At 26.1% G+C, this 15,750-nt stretch overlaps 1 protein-coding gene across 3 annotated transcripts; it reads right to left on the bottom strand.

The window, feature by feature from the left end:
• Positions 1–385: 385 nt before the first annotated feature.
• LOC135929508 (serine/threonine-protein phosphatase PGAM5, mitochondrial-like) lies at positions 386–14,313 on the bottom strand. Of its 3 annotated transcripts, none has more exons than XM_065466120.1 (6): positions 14,100–14,313; positions 13,888–14,057; positions 7,592–7,717; positions 2,906–2,994; positions 1,237–1,370; positions 386–824 (listed from the first exon to the last, which is right to left on the bottom strand). In XM_065466120.1, the coding sequence occupies exons 1-6, from the start codon at positions 14,273–14,275 to the stop codon at positions 674–676; spliced, it is 846 nt and encodes a 281-aa protein (XP_065322192.1). In that variant the 5' UTR covers positions 14,276–14,313; the 3' UTR covers positions 386–673. The 3 variants fall into 3 exon arrangements, with proteins under 3 accessions (XP_065322192.1, XP_065322190.1, XP_065322191.1); XM_065466118.1 differs by having other exon boundaries at positions 388–824; positions 13,888–14,060; positions 14,100–14,311; XM_065466119.1 differs by having other exon boundaries at positions 389–824; positions 1,237–1,367; positions 13,888–14,060; positions 14,100–14,311.
• Positions 14,314–15,750: the final 1,437 nt, after the last annotated feature.

The following is a 15,750-nucleotide window of genomic DNA, read 5'->3' as shown; positions in this document are numbered from 1 at the left end:
GTCATGTCAATATTTATTCTAAAAGGACCAACCGTCCTAAAATCTTGTTCTTCTTGGTTGAGATTTGTTTTGCACAAAAATGTAAGCGATAATAACAAATTACAAGCGAATTCAAATGGCCCATTTAATATTTTTTTAAGCTATAAATAATTGGCAATATCATCAAACATGATTTTTTTATTATATTCATAAACAAATTCTATTATGTGCGTCTTAATAATTATAATATATTTATTTGTATAGGGTATATATAAAAAAAATATTCATTCTTTTGAGTGCCATTGAGATATATATATACTAAACAGAATGTTATAAAAAAAAATAATGGGAGAGAGCTTTAAATTGAATCATTTACCAATTTTTTTTCTATTAACTCTTTAAAAAAAAATTTTTTTTCATAAGGATTGAAAAAGATGGGATGTGATAATGTAATTCGAAAAATAAAAAATTATAAAGGATTTATCACCGATATGATATATATATATATATCATATCTAAGATTATTATATTGTTTGTTTCACAGAAAGAGAGAAAAAACGATTATTTAATTATGTGGTGCCAAATTAATTTACTTAAAATTAACACCCCATCAATTTTTTTAAAGTTTTATCTCTAAAATAATATATAAATATTTATAATTTGAGCTAGTTTAATTAAGTTTTCCGTTCAGTCATCAAGTGTTAGTGACTTTGGTAGCGGGTATATGGCCAGAGTCGCCTAGGGCTCTTAATAAAACTCTACCATCGGGTCGAATCGTTATCATGGTTATGCTTCCGTTATTCAGGCTCATCCTTAGCCAGGCTTGAGCCGGGAGTTGTAAGGCCCTTTTTATAAAATATTTATTTATAACCATAATTAAAGAATACTTGATTCTTTTCAACCCTTTTTTTTGTATGTAAGGAAATAAATTAGAGTAATTCAAATTCAAAATTATATAAAAACACTCATAATATTTAAAAATACCTAAAAAAATATTTTAAATTAAGAATTTTTTAAGAAAAATATAGTTATTTCCGTGAAAATAAGCAATCATATCTAAGAAGGCACCTATGATATCACTTAAGTAGTTATTGACCAGGTTATATGTGAAATGCCGTATTAAATGACCTGTTAAAAACAAACGGTTCTAACTGTATTTTAGGTCGAAATCAAGTTAGGGCCCATGTTACATTTCAAACCTATGTTTTACATGCCATTCACTAGATATTTTTCTTAATTAAAAAAAGATATTAAAACCTGCATACAAAGTAGCGTATAACGTTGGCGTGGCAAACGATGATTTCGTAGCTATCCTGCGTCTGTTCCGGGTGAGCCCTATGAAAGTATTTTCGAAAAGCGGCTTCGATTCTAATGCCTTGCTGGAAAAACTCCAATATGGTTCGAGTATAATTTTTTTTTATTTATTTTTTTTGTGTGTGAATTATATTTTATTTTAGAAATCCACCTTTTTTATATTTGAGTATGTAAAATATCAAAGACATTAAAACTCAATTTTATTCAGACCAGATCCAATATGGATAATATAGAACTCCTGGACGGGCCTGTATATAAGTGCCTTTTGTATAAATAACAAATTCACACATTCAACAATTTGTAGTGGCAAATGATATTAATACTCACCCAGATTGAGGATACATTTTTGTGTACATAGACTAAAATCTGCTGTAGTCAATTTGATTGGCTGGAATAAACGGGATTGAAAAGTATTTAGTTTTAAATTCCTGTCACATTTCGTTGACTTTCAATGTATGCACACTTTAATGGATAAATCATCGGTCTAGGTTAGTAATTAATATCATCAAAACATACCTTGAATTGGCCCAGAAAGATTTTTGGGTGGGAGAAATTAGCAAAATACTTTTAGGTGCTCGATTGGAAGTTTTAAAAATATTTTTTAATGATAATTAGGGAGATTTAGCAGTTTTCCTTCATAAAGAATTATTATGAAAGAAGTTAAAGAGATAATAAAGGGGACTAAGCCGAAAAACCCGATGTGGTTCGGGCCAATCTCTATTAAAGAAGACGTATTTCATAGCTAGAGGAAATAATATTTAAAATGGGGGGAAAATGATAAATTAATAAATATGATATAAGATAAACTCAAAGACAAATATTATATTTTTAAATTAAATAATATTTAAACATTGAATATTAAATAACATTATCATATTTTTTTTTTATTTATAATTATTTTTTCTTATTAATATATAAAAAAGTAGCAAATAATAGTTTAAGAAAATAACATAAATGATGATAAACGTGAGGATTTCATATATATATGAAATATTAAAACTCAAAATTATTAGTTCATCATTTTGCGTAAGTTTTAGTACAAAGGTAAATGTCAGAAATGATAGATCACCAATGTAGGATGAGTGATTATCATCAATGCAAGGTCATTATCCATCTAGTCCAAATCTTGCTCCGATATCTTTTCATATTCTTACAAAAATTTGGGGTTTCGCTAATTTAAGCTATGGTTTTTATTTTTAGAATGACATATTTTTTGATTAAAACTTATATTGGACTATATATGATACGATATAATTATTAAAAAAATAAAACTTAGAAAACTCGCAATATTTTTACAGAAAATTTAAAAACGAAAATCAAATTTTAACAACTTTTTTGCACTAGAAAATTTATAACACATAGCAAAAAATAACAAAATAATAATCATCAAATCATTCCTAAAATATAAATAACTTGCCAAGTTTATTGTTACTGATAATTCTATTACTATTAATATAAAACCGAAAATATATATCAAATTTATTTTATATAAAATAAATTCCAAATAAGAAGGTGAGAAGGGAATTAATTTTCTTCCATTTTTAAAAAAAAAAGGAATCTGGCAATTTTAAATGACGCAAGGCGTCAATATATAAACGGAAATCATTTTAACTGAAGCTTCCGGTTTCCAGTGCTTTATGGCGGGTTCGGGTGGCACGGGGGCGCCTTCTCGTAACAAATCGCAACTTACAAGAGGCAAATCTTTGAATATTTATATATATATATAAATATTATATTTTAAATTATGAATTTTAAAATATAATCACAATATTATTAAAACTAGATTTTCGCCTCACAAACTGTTTTCATTCATAGTCGCTTGAGATAACTCAATTAATATATTGGCCTAAATTACATTAAATTTTAAAAAAATGTTATGGATAAACCGATAACGGATAAATAACCTGGTCGATTCTATGAAAAATAACTGGATCTTAAACTGACTCCTATAATTACTTTTCTTACAAAATTTCGTTTAAATATACTTTCGGACCGATTTTTAATTTTTCTTCATGTAAAAAAATAAATATTCCATAAAGTTAGCAAATTTTTTTTAGAGGTTAAAAAAACCTTTTGAGTGGTACCTATAAAAATTGGTCATTATAATAATGATGCTATTGAATCTCTAAGTTGATTGGTCTCGTTTAGGAAAAAAAGGAAGCACAACGCGATCTGGCGTATGCTCGAAATATATTTAATTAATGAATTAGAGAATAAATAATTTATGATTATCCTGGACTATTTTATACAGGATTTGAAATCGAACCGAGAAACTGGTACGAACCGTTATAATTTTCTGTCCGTAACCGTTGTAAAGAAAATATAGAAAGAGCGAACCAAATTGTTATAAATATTTTTGAATCAGTTTAACCCAGTTCGTAAGGGTTTTTAAAAATATTTTTAAATTATTAACCTAATTGAAATTTTAATTTTACTTGGGGCCAATTTAAAATCGTATCTTTTTCAAATTAAAATTTTTTTTACAATTAAATCGCCATTATTTTCATATCAATCAATACCAAGTTTTTGTTTTTACTTTATACTCAATTTAATAAAGATAAAGCAAATTCTTTAAATTAAATAAGGAATTATACAAATATAAATTAAAAAAGATTTTTCCCCAAGATTATATGGCTTGTTTAATTTTTTTTAAATATCAAATTTATAAAAGAAATGAACCGAAAAGAACCGTCATATATATTCTAAATCGAACCGATATTAATTTCTTCATGAAAACCGAAATGGAATAAAACCTTTATAAAATAAACTAAAAACCAAAATGAACAGAACGGCTATACTTAACCTTTCGCCTAATTTTATAGATTATTTTATTGATAAATTATTTTAAAACTAAAATATACACAAACACATTTTACAATTTTAGATTACTTTTAAATATTATTTTATTCTATTTTAAATTTAAATAATTTGTCAAGATATCCTCCTTTTTGCTTTTATAAGAAATTATATGTTATTATCTATTTTTTTAAAAAATAAATATAGTTTACCGATTGATTCTCTTGATCTTTGAGAATCGATATATTTTTTTGAACAATATTTTAATATAAGATTAGTCGATAAATTTTAATATGATAAAAAATTTGGTTCCCGTAAAAAAAAATGACGCGAGCATTTGTAGGGTGAATAGAACTCAAATTTTAAACGGCCTATAGGGTAATTCGATGACAAATCGACAAGTGATTCGGGCAATTTGGTAAGAAGGTTAAATAGATTGTATATTTTATATTAATCTAAATCTTAATGCCCTAGCTCTAATATATCCCGTATATGTGCCTTCAAAGTTCAATTTTTAACGAATCTCAAAATACTCAAAATAGTTTGGGTCTATAGTAACAAATAATATATCATAATGTAGCGCTTAAAATTCTCCTTAAGAAAATGCAAAATTTATTTAAAATATATTTTAAGTGTGGTAAAACAAAAAATTTTTTTAGAAAGTGTCCCATTTATAACGATGGACTTATGAAATATGTTTATTGCCAATATATTTACATATTTAAGTAAAAATATTAATGGAGAAAGTAAAAACTTTAATTTTATTTAGTTTTTTATAATTTATGAATAAAAAAATTAGTTATAAAGGGCGTTTGAAACGATGAAACTCATCAAATATGTTTATTACAAATATATTTAAATATTAAAGCAAAAATATTAATTAGGAAAATAAGAATTTAAATTTTATTTAGTTTTTATAATTTAAGGAATAAAAAAATTAATTATAGATGACGCTATTTTTAAAGATAATTATAATGTATCTTATAAATAAAAGTATGCATTTTATATTATAAATAACCATAAATATATCTATAAGATTATTATATACATTAGAAATTTTTTAATTAAAAATTTTTTTATACCCCAATAAAAAGAAAATATATTATAATTATCTTCATCGATAGCAATTGATATTTTTATTTTTACAAAAACCAAAATTTAAATTCTTATTATCTTCGTTAATATTTCTATTTAAATATATTCGTAATAAACATAATAGATGAGTTTCATTGTTTCAAATGTCCTCTATAATTGAATTTTCATCAGTATGTATATTTAAAAGGGCTAGCCTATTCAATCTTTATTTTTCCAGAGGTAGTACTTCTCATGTATTTTTTTTACTAAAAGAAGAAAATGTTCTTTCATTGGTAGAAATATATAATAATTTTAATATATTAGGAAAAAATTTCAAATGTGTCTGAAATAATAAAAAGCATCTATCGCATTTTTGAACATTATCAACCATAGTTAATATTTTACATCACATTTGGTATTCAGCAAGTAATGCATCAAGGGATAGTTTAATATCCTTACAATAAAAATCTGCCAAGATTTGAAATAGATTCTGCGGTGATAATATTTGCAGATATGTAAGTGCTGCCTAATGAATCATGAATTTTTCATTCATTTGATTTATAAGGGATAAAAAATTTTATCTTATAGTATTCTTTCACTGACTCTTTAATAATATTGGAGGGGATGCATTGACTATGAACTTTTAAGATACTCAAATATTAAATAAGATTAATATATCGTGTGCACAATGGCATCTGCTTAATGCCTACAATATCTATTGCCTCATCAGTTAAGATGAAGAACATGGTTCTGGTTCGAAATTTATTTCATTAATTTTTATAAAATGAGATTATTAAAAACATCATAAATTTCATTCTGGGGCATTCCCATTTAATTTTTTCAAAGATTAACAATTTGTTTTTCATGGATGTCAAAAAAAGATTCCTCCAGCATCTTTGTATCATCTGAATTGGAGTCTTAACAAGACAGTTGAGCTTGACTAAATTTCTTCCAGCATATCTTGGACCAAACAGGATACATATCTTGTAATATGCCCCATTATCCCTGATAGAGTAAGGATTCTGATTCTTATTAATACTGATTAAAAAAATGGGGGTCAATCAATATATCCATTCTTTAAATAAAATGCAAACATCGAATATTAATTTTTTTGAAATATTATACTTTAGTTTTGCAGTGGAAAAGTTTAAATGGTAGATAAATATAACGCAAAGGAAAATTTGAAATCGATATTCAAAGATTAAATAAGTTACGATTTATTTCTGCTGTGAGTGTGATAAATAAATGTAAATTGAAATATATATGCGACAAGAGGTAGCAATGATTATTATAAAATATAAATTAATTACAGTAATATTTTTGAAAAAAATCTTAGCCGGCATCTGCATTTTTAGTCTGGGAAGGGAGGGGTTGTCCCCTTGCCCTACTTCTGCTGAGCACGCGTCTGAAATTTTCAGATAGGTATAAAAAGAATATATATCTAAAATTAAAATCGCATGTAGGTCATATAGGTTAGTTAGAACATATTTTATAAATATAATTGTTTAATTATTTATAATGTTATTTTAAGAATACATAATGTTATAAAGCTATTTAAAAACATTTTTTTGAGAATTAAGATTTAGAGTGACTTTAAATGAAAGTAAAAAAAATAATTCCAAAATTCAAAACAAATATAGATCAATAGAAATTTTATTTATTAAGTATTTTTAAGACCTCATTCAAGTAGAAAAATGTTTGCGTAAATAGTTTGTGCTCTCGTAGTTTAAGTTTTCTATTCGAAAACAACGGCAAACGCTGTCATATAATTTTTGGTATTTCTTTCTCCTCTACATTCGAATTAAAACGATAAAATAAATTACTTCCTTGTCACATATCTAAAGAAAATAAATAAATCATTTCTCATTTTTACAACTAAAAAAAAATATATAAAAAGTATTCGACAATTAATTGATCTATAATTATATATTAAAGAGAGTTTTCAAAAAATATTTGTAATTATTTTTTAAAGTATTGCAAGCGATCAACTTTTTTACAAAACAAAAAAATAATGTCGTAATTATTTTTAAAATAAAAAAAATATTTAGGCGTTTTCTCTTTTATTTTTAAAAAAAAAATTGTCTCTATTACCTAGCATCTTAAAATATTACATATTAATTCGAATATAATAATCATGAAACAAAATAAAATTTTATTTATTACGGGAGTAGTTATATATTTAAGGCTACCACCAAACCCTGTATTTTTTTAAACTTTAAAATTTTGGTTACCAATCTTATTTTTAATGCAACTATCCTTAGTTATTTGTTGGTTCTGTCAAACACTATCGAGTAGAGATATATAAGACTTTTACTGTTTTTAAAGGTAACAGTTTAAGAGAAAAATGTGGGAAAATGTTTTTTTTAACAAAAATTAAGGAATGCCAACCATTTAAAAATATAATGATAAATAAATGTTTGTTTGAAACCAGGGAAATTTTTGTGGATGAATTCGGCTGTTTGTTTGGCTCGCGTCATGGAAGAATGAAAGATTCGAGCGAAAGGGTGATTGAATTCCCTCAGTCTTTCACCGGTTATTTGGGCTTGATTTTGGCCTAAATTTTTATTTTATTTTGTTAACGGGTTTAGAAATTCATATTATATCTGTCATGTAAAAAAATTATATTAATTATATTATATAAAAATGTCATAAAAAATGAAAATTTTTTTTTAAATAAAGATATATTATTAAAATAAAATGGGGTTTCTTTTTAAAAAAAAATCATAAATAATAATTCAATGAAATAAATTAATCAATAAATATCTTTTTAAAAAAAAATGATAAAAAAAGAGAGAAATATGTTAGTATTATTTTATTTTAATTATTTTTTAAAATTGTCACACTTGTCCCTCGCTCATAGTTAGAGCGAATTCGCTGGAATGAATGCAAAGATAATATTTTGTATACTTCGCCGTGAATTCGCGCGCTTACTGTAAATGCAGCATTATTCATTAAGAGGAAAAGGAAGAATGGAAATATAAAATTATATATATATTTCTTATTCTTCTGACTATAGGTAAGGGCCAATATTTTTCGGTTACCATCTATTTACTTAAGAATATATAATAATTAAAAAAATTAGCTTACCAAATATGTTATTGTTATCAATAAACGAAATTAACATATAACTGTGAAAAATATTAATTTTATACTTAAAAATTTTTTTTATAAAACCTTTTGTCTTTTCTAAAATTATTATTAAAAAGTTTAAAATTATTTATCAGAAACTTGCAGGTCAGTACCAAAAGATTTAAATGTAAATGGAATGATTATAGATCAGACCTAAAATGATAGATACAATTCCGAGTCGGCTCCTATAAAATATAATTATATCTGTTTAGGACTTAGTGTCTTATAAACTTACTGATAATTTTGCCGCTCTTTAATTTTTTCTCCCTACCCCCCCCCCCAATCTTACTTCCCTTCTACCTTTTAATTTCATTCTAGTCCCATAACTTACCAAAATGCATACCACAAGTGAAACCCCCGAAATAGTTATTACAAATACAGAATAGATGATATATATTTTTTAAACATATATTTTATATGGTTTGTGTCTATAACCTAAAATTTTATAAAATGTTCTTAGCCATATATTTATATTGCCCATTAAAAATAAGAGAACAATGTATAATGTGTATTAGTGATCTGCATCGGGCCTAATTTTTCAAGCCTGGCCGGGCCCGAAATTTTTTTTTAAAAAATTTACCGACTCGACCCGGCCCGGCCCGAATTTATTTATATAGAAATTCATTTTTATAATTACTCAAAATAAAAGACATATGTTATATGTCGTTTAGTTTCAATAACTAAGATCAGATATTTTTATTTTTAAATAAAAAATTCAATATAAAATTGATAAATTTAGATATATTTAAAAAAAATTCTAAGGTCCCCGACCCGGCCCGAATTTTTTTTAAAATATTAGGCCCGGCCCGAAGCCCGTTCGGGCCGGGTCGGTCGGGCCGAGTATGGGCCGGGCCTAACTTTGCAGATCTCTAATGTGCATACCTTGAATAAATGAATTTGATTAAAAAATCCCATGAACCTAAACTAAAAAGGGGTTTAGGTTCGGATTTTAAATCATATAGTTACATCATAATGTTCTCTCCTGAATCGCGTTAAAATGCTGTTTCCTGATTCATGCTGCTATCACAGCCCTATGTATATTATACAGACATCCTCCGTAAATTTGATTTCTTCTACTTTATTCCTTTTATAATCATTTTTTAAAGATTCAATTCTTTTTGTCTCAGCCGCATTTCTATTTTTACCATCATGAACACTATACATTCATTTTGCAATTCATAAGTTGTTAAACTTTGATTCGCTCCATAATATACAATTTAATTATGGGCGCCAGCACCGGGCTCCTGACTTATCTAAGGGTTCGTGAATCACGAAACACGCAACATGTTTGATCTTTTAAATTCAATTATTAATATATCTTTCATGCAAGATATATATAATTTTAAAAGTGATTTGAAATGGAAAAAAAAATTACGATAAAAAGCAAATAAAATATGGCATTTTAATATATTTTTTTTATTAACTTCATTTTTCATATATTAATTTCCCTTCGTCGATTAGTAATTTTTTTTTAAAAAAATGGCTATTTGAATATTTCGTTAGCAACTGGTCTAATATTTGAGCATAATTTTGGTATTCTAATTATAGGAGTATTTGACTTTTAAAAAAATGATTAATATTTATTATTTCTCCAATCTTTATAACCTTGAGCGATAAGTAATGAAAGAAAGAAGAAAGAAAAATTGTAGACTTTGCTACTGAAATTATATTCGTAAATCATTCTAAAAAGAATAGATATTTATTTTCTTTTCCAAGCTGATGATCCCAAATAAAAAGAATGACTTCAATGCTCAAAATTTTATTCGCGAAGGTCTGAAATTTCTTTAATTCTTATTCGCGAAGGTCTGAAATTTCTTTAATTCTTATTTTGAGTGTTAGCCATAATGAATAATCAATTCGCGATAGTTCGGTTATATTCTTAGTCTAATTTGCAATATAGATTTTTTTTAAAAAAAAATAGCATATGCGTGTAGTGTAAAAATAACATTTAATGTTACACGATTTTAAAAAGTTCAACGCGTTTAGGCTACGTCATGGTAGAATTTTTTAAGTAAAAACTAGGCTTACATTATTTTCCTCTATAATTATAACATTGACGTTATTTCGTTCCTAAAATTATAATCTAAAAATTCATTTACTTCATCAGCGATAATAGAAACGCGGACGATGGTGTATTCTGTTGTATGGTCAGGCTTCTCATCTCACGAAAAATTTCGGCAGCGGTACCAACGAGGAGAATTATTCTTACAATAAATTAATTGCTCAATCCAAATATGACTATTTTACCTATAACTATCGCAACAACATATTTTTTTTCAAAAACTAGTTGCAACAACATGGCTTTTGAGATTTATCGTCTCAACTGATTAAATACAAATGTTACCACTTAGTAATCTTCTATACCCGATGTTGAGGTATTTATTAAAATTTCGCCAAATATTATAGTGAAATAAAAGGCCTGGCCATTTAAAAAATAAACTCTCGTCCATGTTTCCATTCTCGTTGACGAAGTGCACGGCAAAATGTCAACTGGCCTTATTATTCACAGGCAATGACGGGAAATTTGAAATTACCTGCAACGAGTATAAAATCTCAACTCATGGAAAAAAATTTCAAATTACCGAAATAACGACTAAAGATCATAGAAAAAAAAACAAGGAAAGATCCAATTTTAGCAGGATCAAAAGATTTTAAAAACCTTGTAAAATAAATTATTCTATGTAATAAATGAACAATCAATTATATCAAGGAAATGATAGTGGTACTAAAATCTTACGATACACTAGAAATGACAAATGATAATGTTTACTGACCGGAGCTGATGGCAATTAGAAAATCAAGAAAAGGCTGCTATGAATGCAATAAAAATGCAGTGGAGCCAAGGTAAGCTCCGTTGAATAGATGGGAACCTACGGAAGAACCATGGATCTACATATGGACATTATGGATCCAATACAAAACGACTATTATTTGATACTAGTAGATAGCCAGTCATGGTGAGTTGAGGTAGAAAGGATGAAGAGGATAACTACAAAAGTAGTAATAGAAAAGCTAATCAAAGTATTCGCAAGAATTGGAAATCCTAAAAACCTAGGAAAATGTGTCCCAGTTTAGCTCTAACGAATTGCTTGCGTTTTGTAGGTGAAGCGTAATAAAAAGCAGGCGCTTACTTTGCCTTGCCACCCAGCTTCTAAAGATCGGATCGGACAGAAGAAACACATAGTCATAGACCATAAAACGAAATAGAACCAAAATAGATTTTGCCAATTTTTGAAAAATTACAGGATGAGCAAAAACCCAGTAACTGGAACTAAGTCAGATGAAATGATGCTCGAACACAAGATAAGTGTAGGCTCAATTACGACCAAGCAGATCAGACATTACTGTAAACAGCGAGATGCAGACGCTACAATTCAAAAAGGATGATCTGGTTTTGGCCTGAACACTGGTACGTACGCAACATAAACAGGAAACGGGGTAGAGAGAAGATATGCAAACAAATTAAATGATCGAAAAGAAATGTCACTCAACGAAATAAAGAATTATGAAATAATGAACAAAAGAAAGAACAGAAATGCGACTTGATCCAAGTAAAAAATATATTCGTTAAAAATATTAATAGGAATTGTTGAGTCCAAAAAAATTCCAGATCGAGTCCTATCAACAAGGGTTTAGTTGGATTGGACTAGCAATGTGCAATTCACGTGATGTGATTGGTGAATGTTAAAATTTGACACTTAAAATTTATTTAGTGAATATATTTAATTTGAGATATAATTTCCTAATCCCATTTCAACTTGCGATAAAGTTTGGTCATGCCGCACTGGTCTTGATCCTACAGTTTTTTTTTACCACTGGGCCATTGGCTAGGGCTGAGGCAAAAAAAATAGATTTTGTGAGACAATAAATAGATAAGCTAATTTTATTATTATTTCTATTTTAAAACTTCTCTTACCAGAAATAGTTTTATAGAGTACTACTGAACTAACCTTGGTCGAAAATAACAATATGAAAAATTCAATTTTATAAACTGGACACAACACAATGTAAAATATAGTCAGAAGTTTAAATAGTGATCCCAATAGTGTACTTCTCAGTGAATATTTTAAAAATCCATGGCAAACTTAAAAAACTTTGGAATGAGCTAAAAAAATAAAATTTAACAATTCATTTGTAAATTTAATTTAAAAATAAAATATTTAGTAGCAAAAATTTTTGAGTGATAGTATTTCTTCTAAGAAAAATAAAAAAATTTTGATGAGAAAATCAAAATTTTTACTTTGTAAAATGCTCTATGATTTTAAGAAAAATTATCTGTGAAATTCATTACAAACCCTTAACCTTAAATATTTTTTTTTAATTTTGAGCAATTAAGTAAAATAAATTATTTTGTGTTAAATAATATATGTCATAAAATAGTATGCATCTAGAACAGGCAAATTTGATAACAATTCCTAAATTTGGCAAGAAAATTTTTAACTAATTTCAGTGAACAAGGACAAAAAAAAATTCACCATAGGTGTATCCAGGATTTTCCTAAGGGGAGGGGCCACTATTAGGTAAGATTTTCTACACTGAGGTTTTTATGCCCACTTATTGTAGAACTTTAATGACTCAATTTAGTCAATTTTAAATTAAGATCAGCCAAAATGATATTACATACACTTCATAACAGAATACTTTGCATAATATTTTAAAAATATTGGGTTAGCCATTTTTAAATCTATTTAACAACACTAGCTTTGGCTATGTTACATTTTTATAAAAATAATTTTAATTTTTAAGCTTATATAAAAATGCTTTCTTTCTATAACTTTTGAATTATAATCTTATTTTTAAAAATGATTAACTTTTACTTATTTTTCTTTCAAATTATTGTTTATAGAGATGTTGTATATACATTGGGTAGGGGAGGGGGGGGTGTTAAGGGAGAATTTTTATTAGCATAAAATAATATTTTAAAGAACAGGCAACTTTCTGATGGGAGGGAGGATTTTCCTATCCCTTTATGCCTGCTTTTAAAAAACATAAATTATCTTAGTATCAGCCAATGGTTTGTGTAAAATGTTAGGATGTCATTAAGTTATTGCAAAAATAAATATCTTAATCATAAAAAAAAAATCCATTGATACTTATCCTGGTTTGGCGGTCTGCATTTAATCATTAGAAAAATAAAAAAAATATCTTTAAATTTTACAATTTAAGATTGCAAGGATTCGAATTTAATAAATTATTTATAAAGCAAAGATAAATATGTAAAATAAAATTAAACTGTATAGGAAAAAAATCTAATTTGAAATAAAGTACATATATATATATGTGTTACCTTTTAAAATGCAAATTAATGTTAAAAAATATTATGAGTTCTTCTTATATTGTGAAAACTTTAGCAAAATTGAAAAAAGGATGTTAAAAATATAATTACTAATAAAGAATAAGTATATAATTTACTAATATATTTAAAATTTATCATAACATTATGAATAAATTTTTCTCATTAATTAATATTTATTGATCTTATAAGAGGGTATTTCCTATAATACCATACTGTCTATAAATATACATTTAATAATAATTAAGCTATAAAACAAAATATCTGTTACTATTATATATGCTTAAGAAAAATTAATTAACCTAAAGAAGTTAGTTCCCGTTCAAAATCAGATGAACCTTCTAAATTATATTGACCATGTCGTATAAGAAATAAATAACGAGAAGAGGATGGCATGGATCTCAAAATCTTTTCTTCTCTTATCTCTTTTTCCTTTTCATTTTTTGGCGGCTTTATCATATTTGAAGGGCTTCTTCTAATATAATATAAATAAAATTTCATGATTATAAGTTACTTGTCCCAATTATCATCCCATCTAATGGTACATGATTGTTCAATATTCCACTGAGCATATGCTACAAATTTATCCTTGTTATATAACCCATATGTAATTAATGCTAATCCAGCACCAACTGATGCACCAGTTAGAAATTTAGAAAATCTTGAACATAGTTTTGTAAATATAACCATTTGTACATGAATTTTGTGAATATTCTGAAGCTACCATAAAAAAAGTTAAATTTGTTAGAAAATTATGACAGCTGTTAAATATCAATTATTAAATTTTAATCAAAAAATATAGCAATATATCTACATATTTTCTTATATATTATTGTATAAAATTATTCTATAAATATATATTTTTGATTCGTCATATTACCTTATATTCTAATATGAAAAATATAGAATTGTTAAAGGATCAACGATCATAGATTCCATCCAAATTTCGTAAATTTTTCTGATCAGCGATTCTAATTTTTGAAGGCCTTGATAGACAATACTTATTTTATAAAAGAAAAGTGCCATGATCGGTTATCCTTTCTTTAGGAAATAGCCTGGATCAACAGTACAAAAATGAAGATCGGATTAGGATTTTCAGGCATTTTCAAATTGTGACTAAATTTTATACGGACTTTTGGCCTGCAAAGGCACGATTTTCGATAGTGTGAGAAGATAGAAATTAATTATTTGACTTCTTTTTTTTATTCATATCAGTTACTTTGTTATATTTAAGAAAGTATCAATATCATTTAATTTTATGGTGCTTCAAATTAAGGCTTTTTTTACATTACTTTTGGTAGGCTTCGTCCTGTAATGCAAATTTTTAACCAATACGCCCGTCATTGTTAGATTATTTAACAAGCTAAATATAACTGCCTACTAATTGTTTCAAAATTTTTAAACTAACCCATGTTTTTTTTTAAATATAAATCTAATCAATCAGTTTGAAGTATTTTTGTTATGTCGCATTTGATTTATTTTACATCTGATTTCTGATATTTTACTCCAATGTCTACAAAATAAAGTTAAAGTATAAGATTAATAAAGCCCGATCCATGAGTGGCTTGGAATGGCTATTATAAGAGTAAAGATTTGAGAATAATTATTAGAATAAGAATTTTGGGTATTATAATAAATTAGCTTTTATTTTTAATAAATTTAATTTATCATTTTCCATATTGGAAAATCTTTTCAATAAGATATAAAACCAAATTTATCATGACATTTATATTCTATTTATATTTCATTCTTCATTGAGAATAATTTTCCTATATATTTAATTATTTAATCGGATTTTATTTTAGTTGAAAAGTGAGAATTTTTTTTTAATATTCATTAACTTTTTCTTTCTATCTTATATTTATTAATTCTCTACAATTTCTGAACAGGCATTCATAGAGTAGAAAGAATGATACTCCCTATTTGTTATTAAATTTATACATGGATTGGCAGCAAATGCATTTATACCATTCCAATTGATTCCCAATTTGTCACATATATCATATTTAAATTCTTACCAAATAGAGGATTTAAATTTAAATATTTTCAATAAATTTATAATCGTTTATCTTTAATATTTTATATATTTTTTAAAAACTTATTTTTAAGCAATTTATTATGATGTAGATATATTTTTTTTAACTTATTTTTAAGCAATTTATTAT

The sequence above is a fragment of the Gordionus sp. m RMFG-2023 genome, chromosome 5, assembly GCF_954871325.1.
Source record: "Gordionus sp. m RMFG-2023 chromosome 5, tfGorSpeb1-WG-v2, whole genome shotgun sequence".
Lineage (NCBI taxonomy): Eukaryota > Metazoa > Nematomorpha > Gordioida > Chordodea > Parachordodidae > Gordionus > Gordionus sp. m RMFG-2023.
This window is presented reverse-complemented; position numbering and strand designations above follow the sequence as displayed.

Bases quoted from the DNA above. Each gene is read 5' to 3' on its own strand.
- LOC135929508 (XM_065466118.1), bottom strand. From the start codon at position 14,275: ATGGTTATATTTACAAAACTATGTTCAAGATTTTCTAAATTTCTAACT. The intron at 2,995-7,591 runs GTTTCAAACAAA...AAATATTCAAAG, and splicing joins CATCCACAAAAATTTCCCTG to ATTTGCCTCTTGTAAGTTGC. The intron at 1,371-2,905 runs GTTAAAATGATT...CGAACCATATTG, and splicing joins ACTGGAAACCGGAAGCTTCA to GAGTTTTTCCAGCAAGGCAT.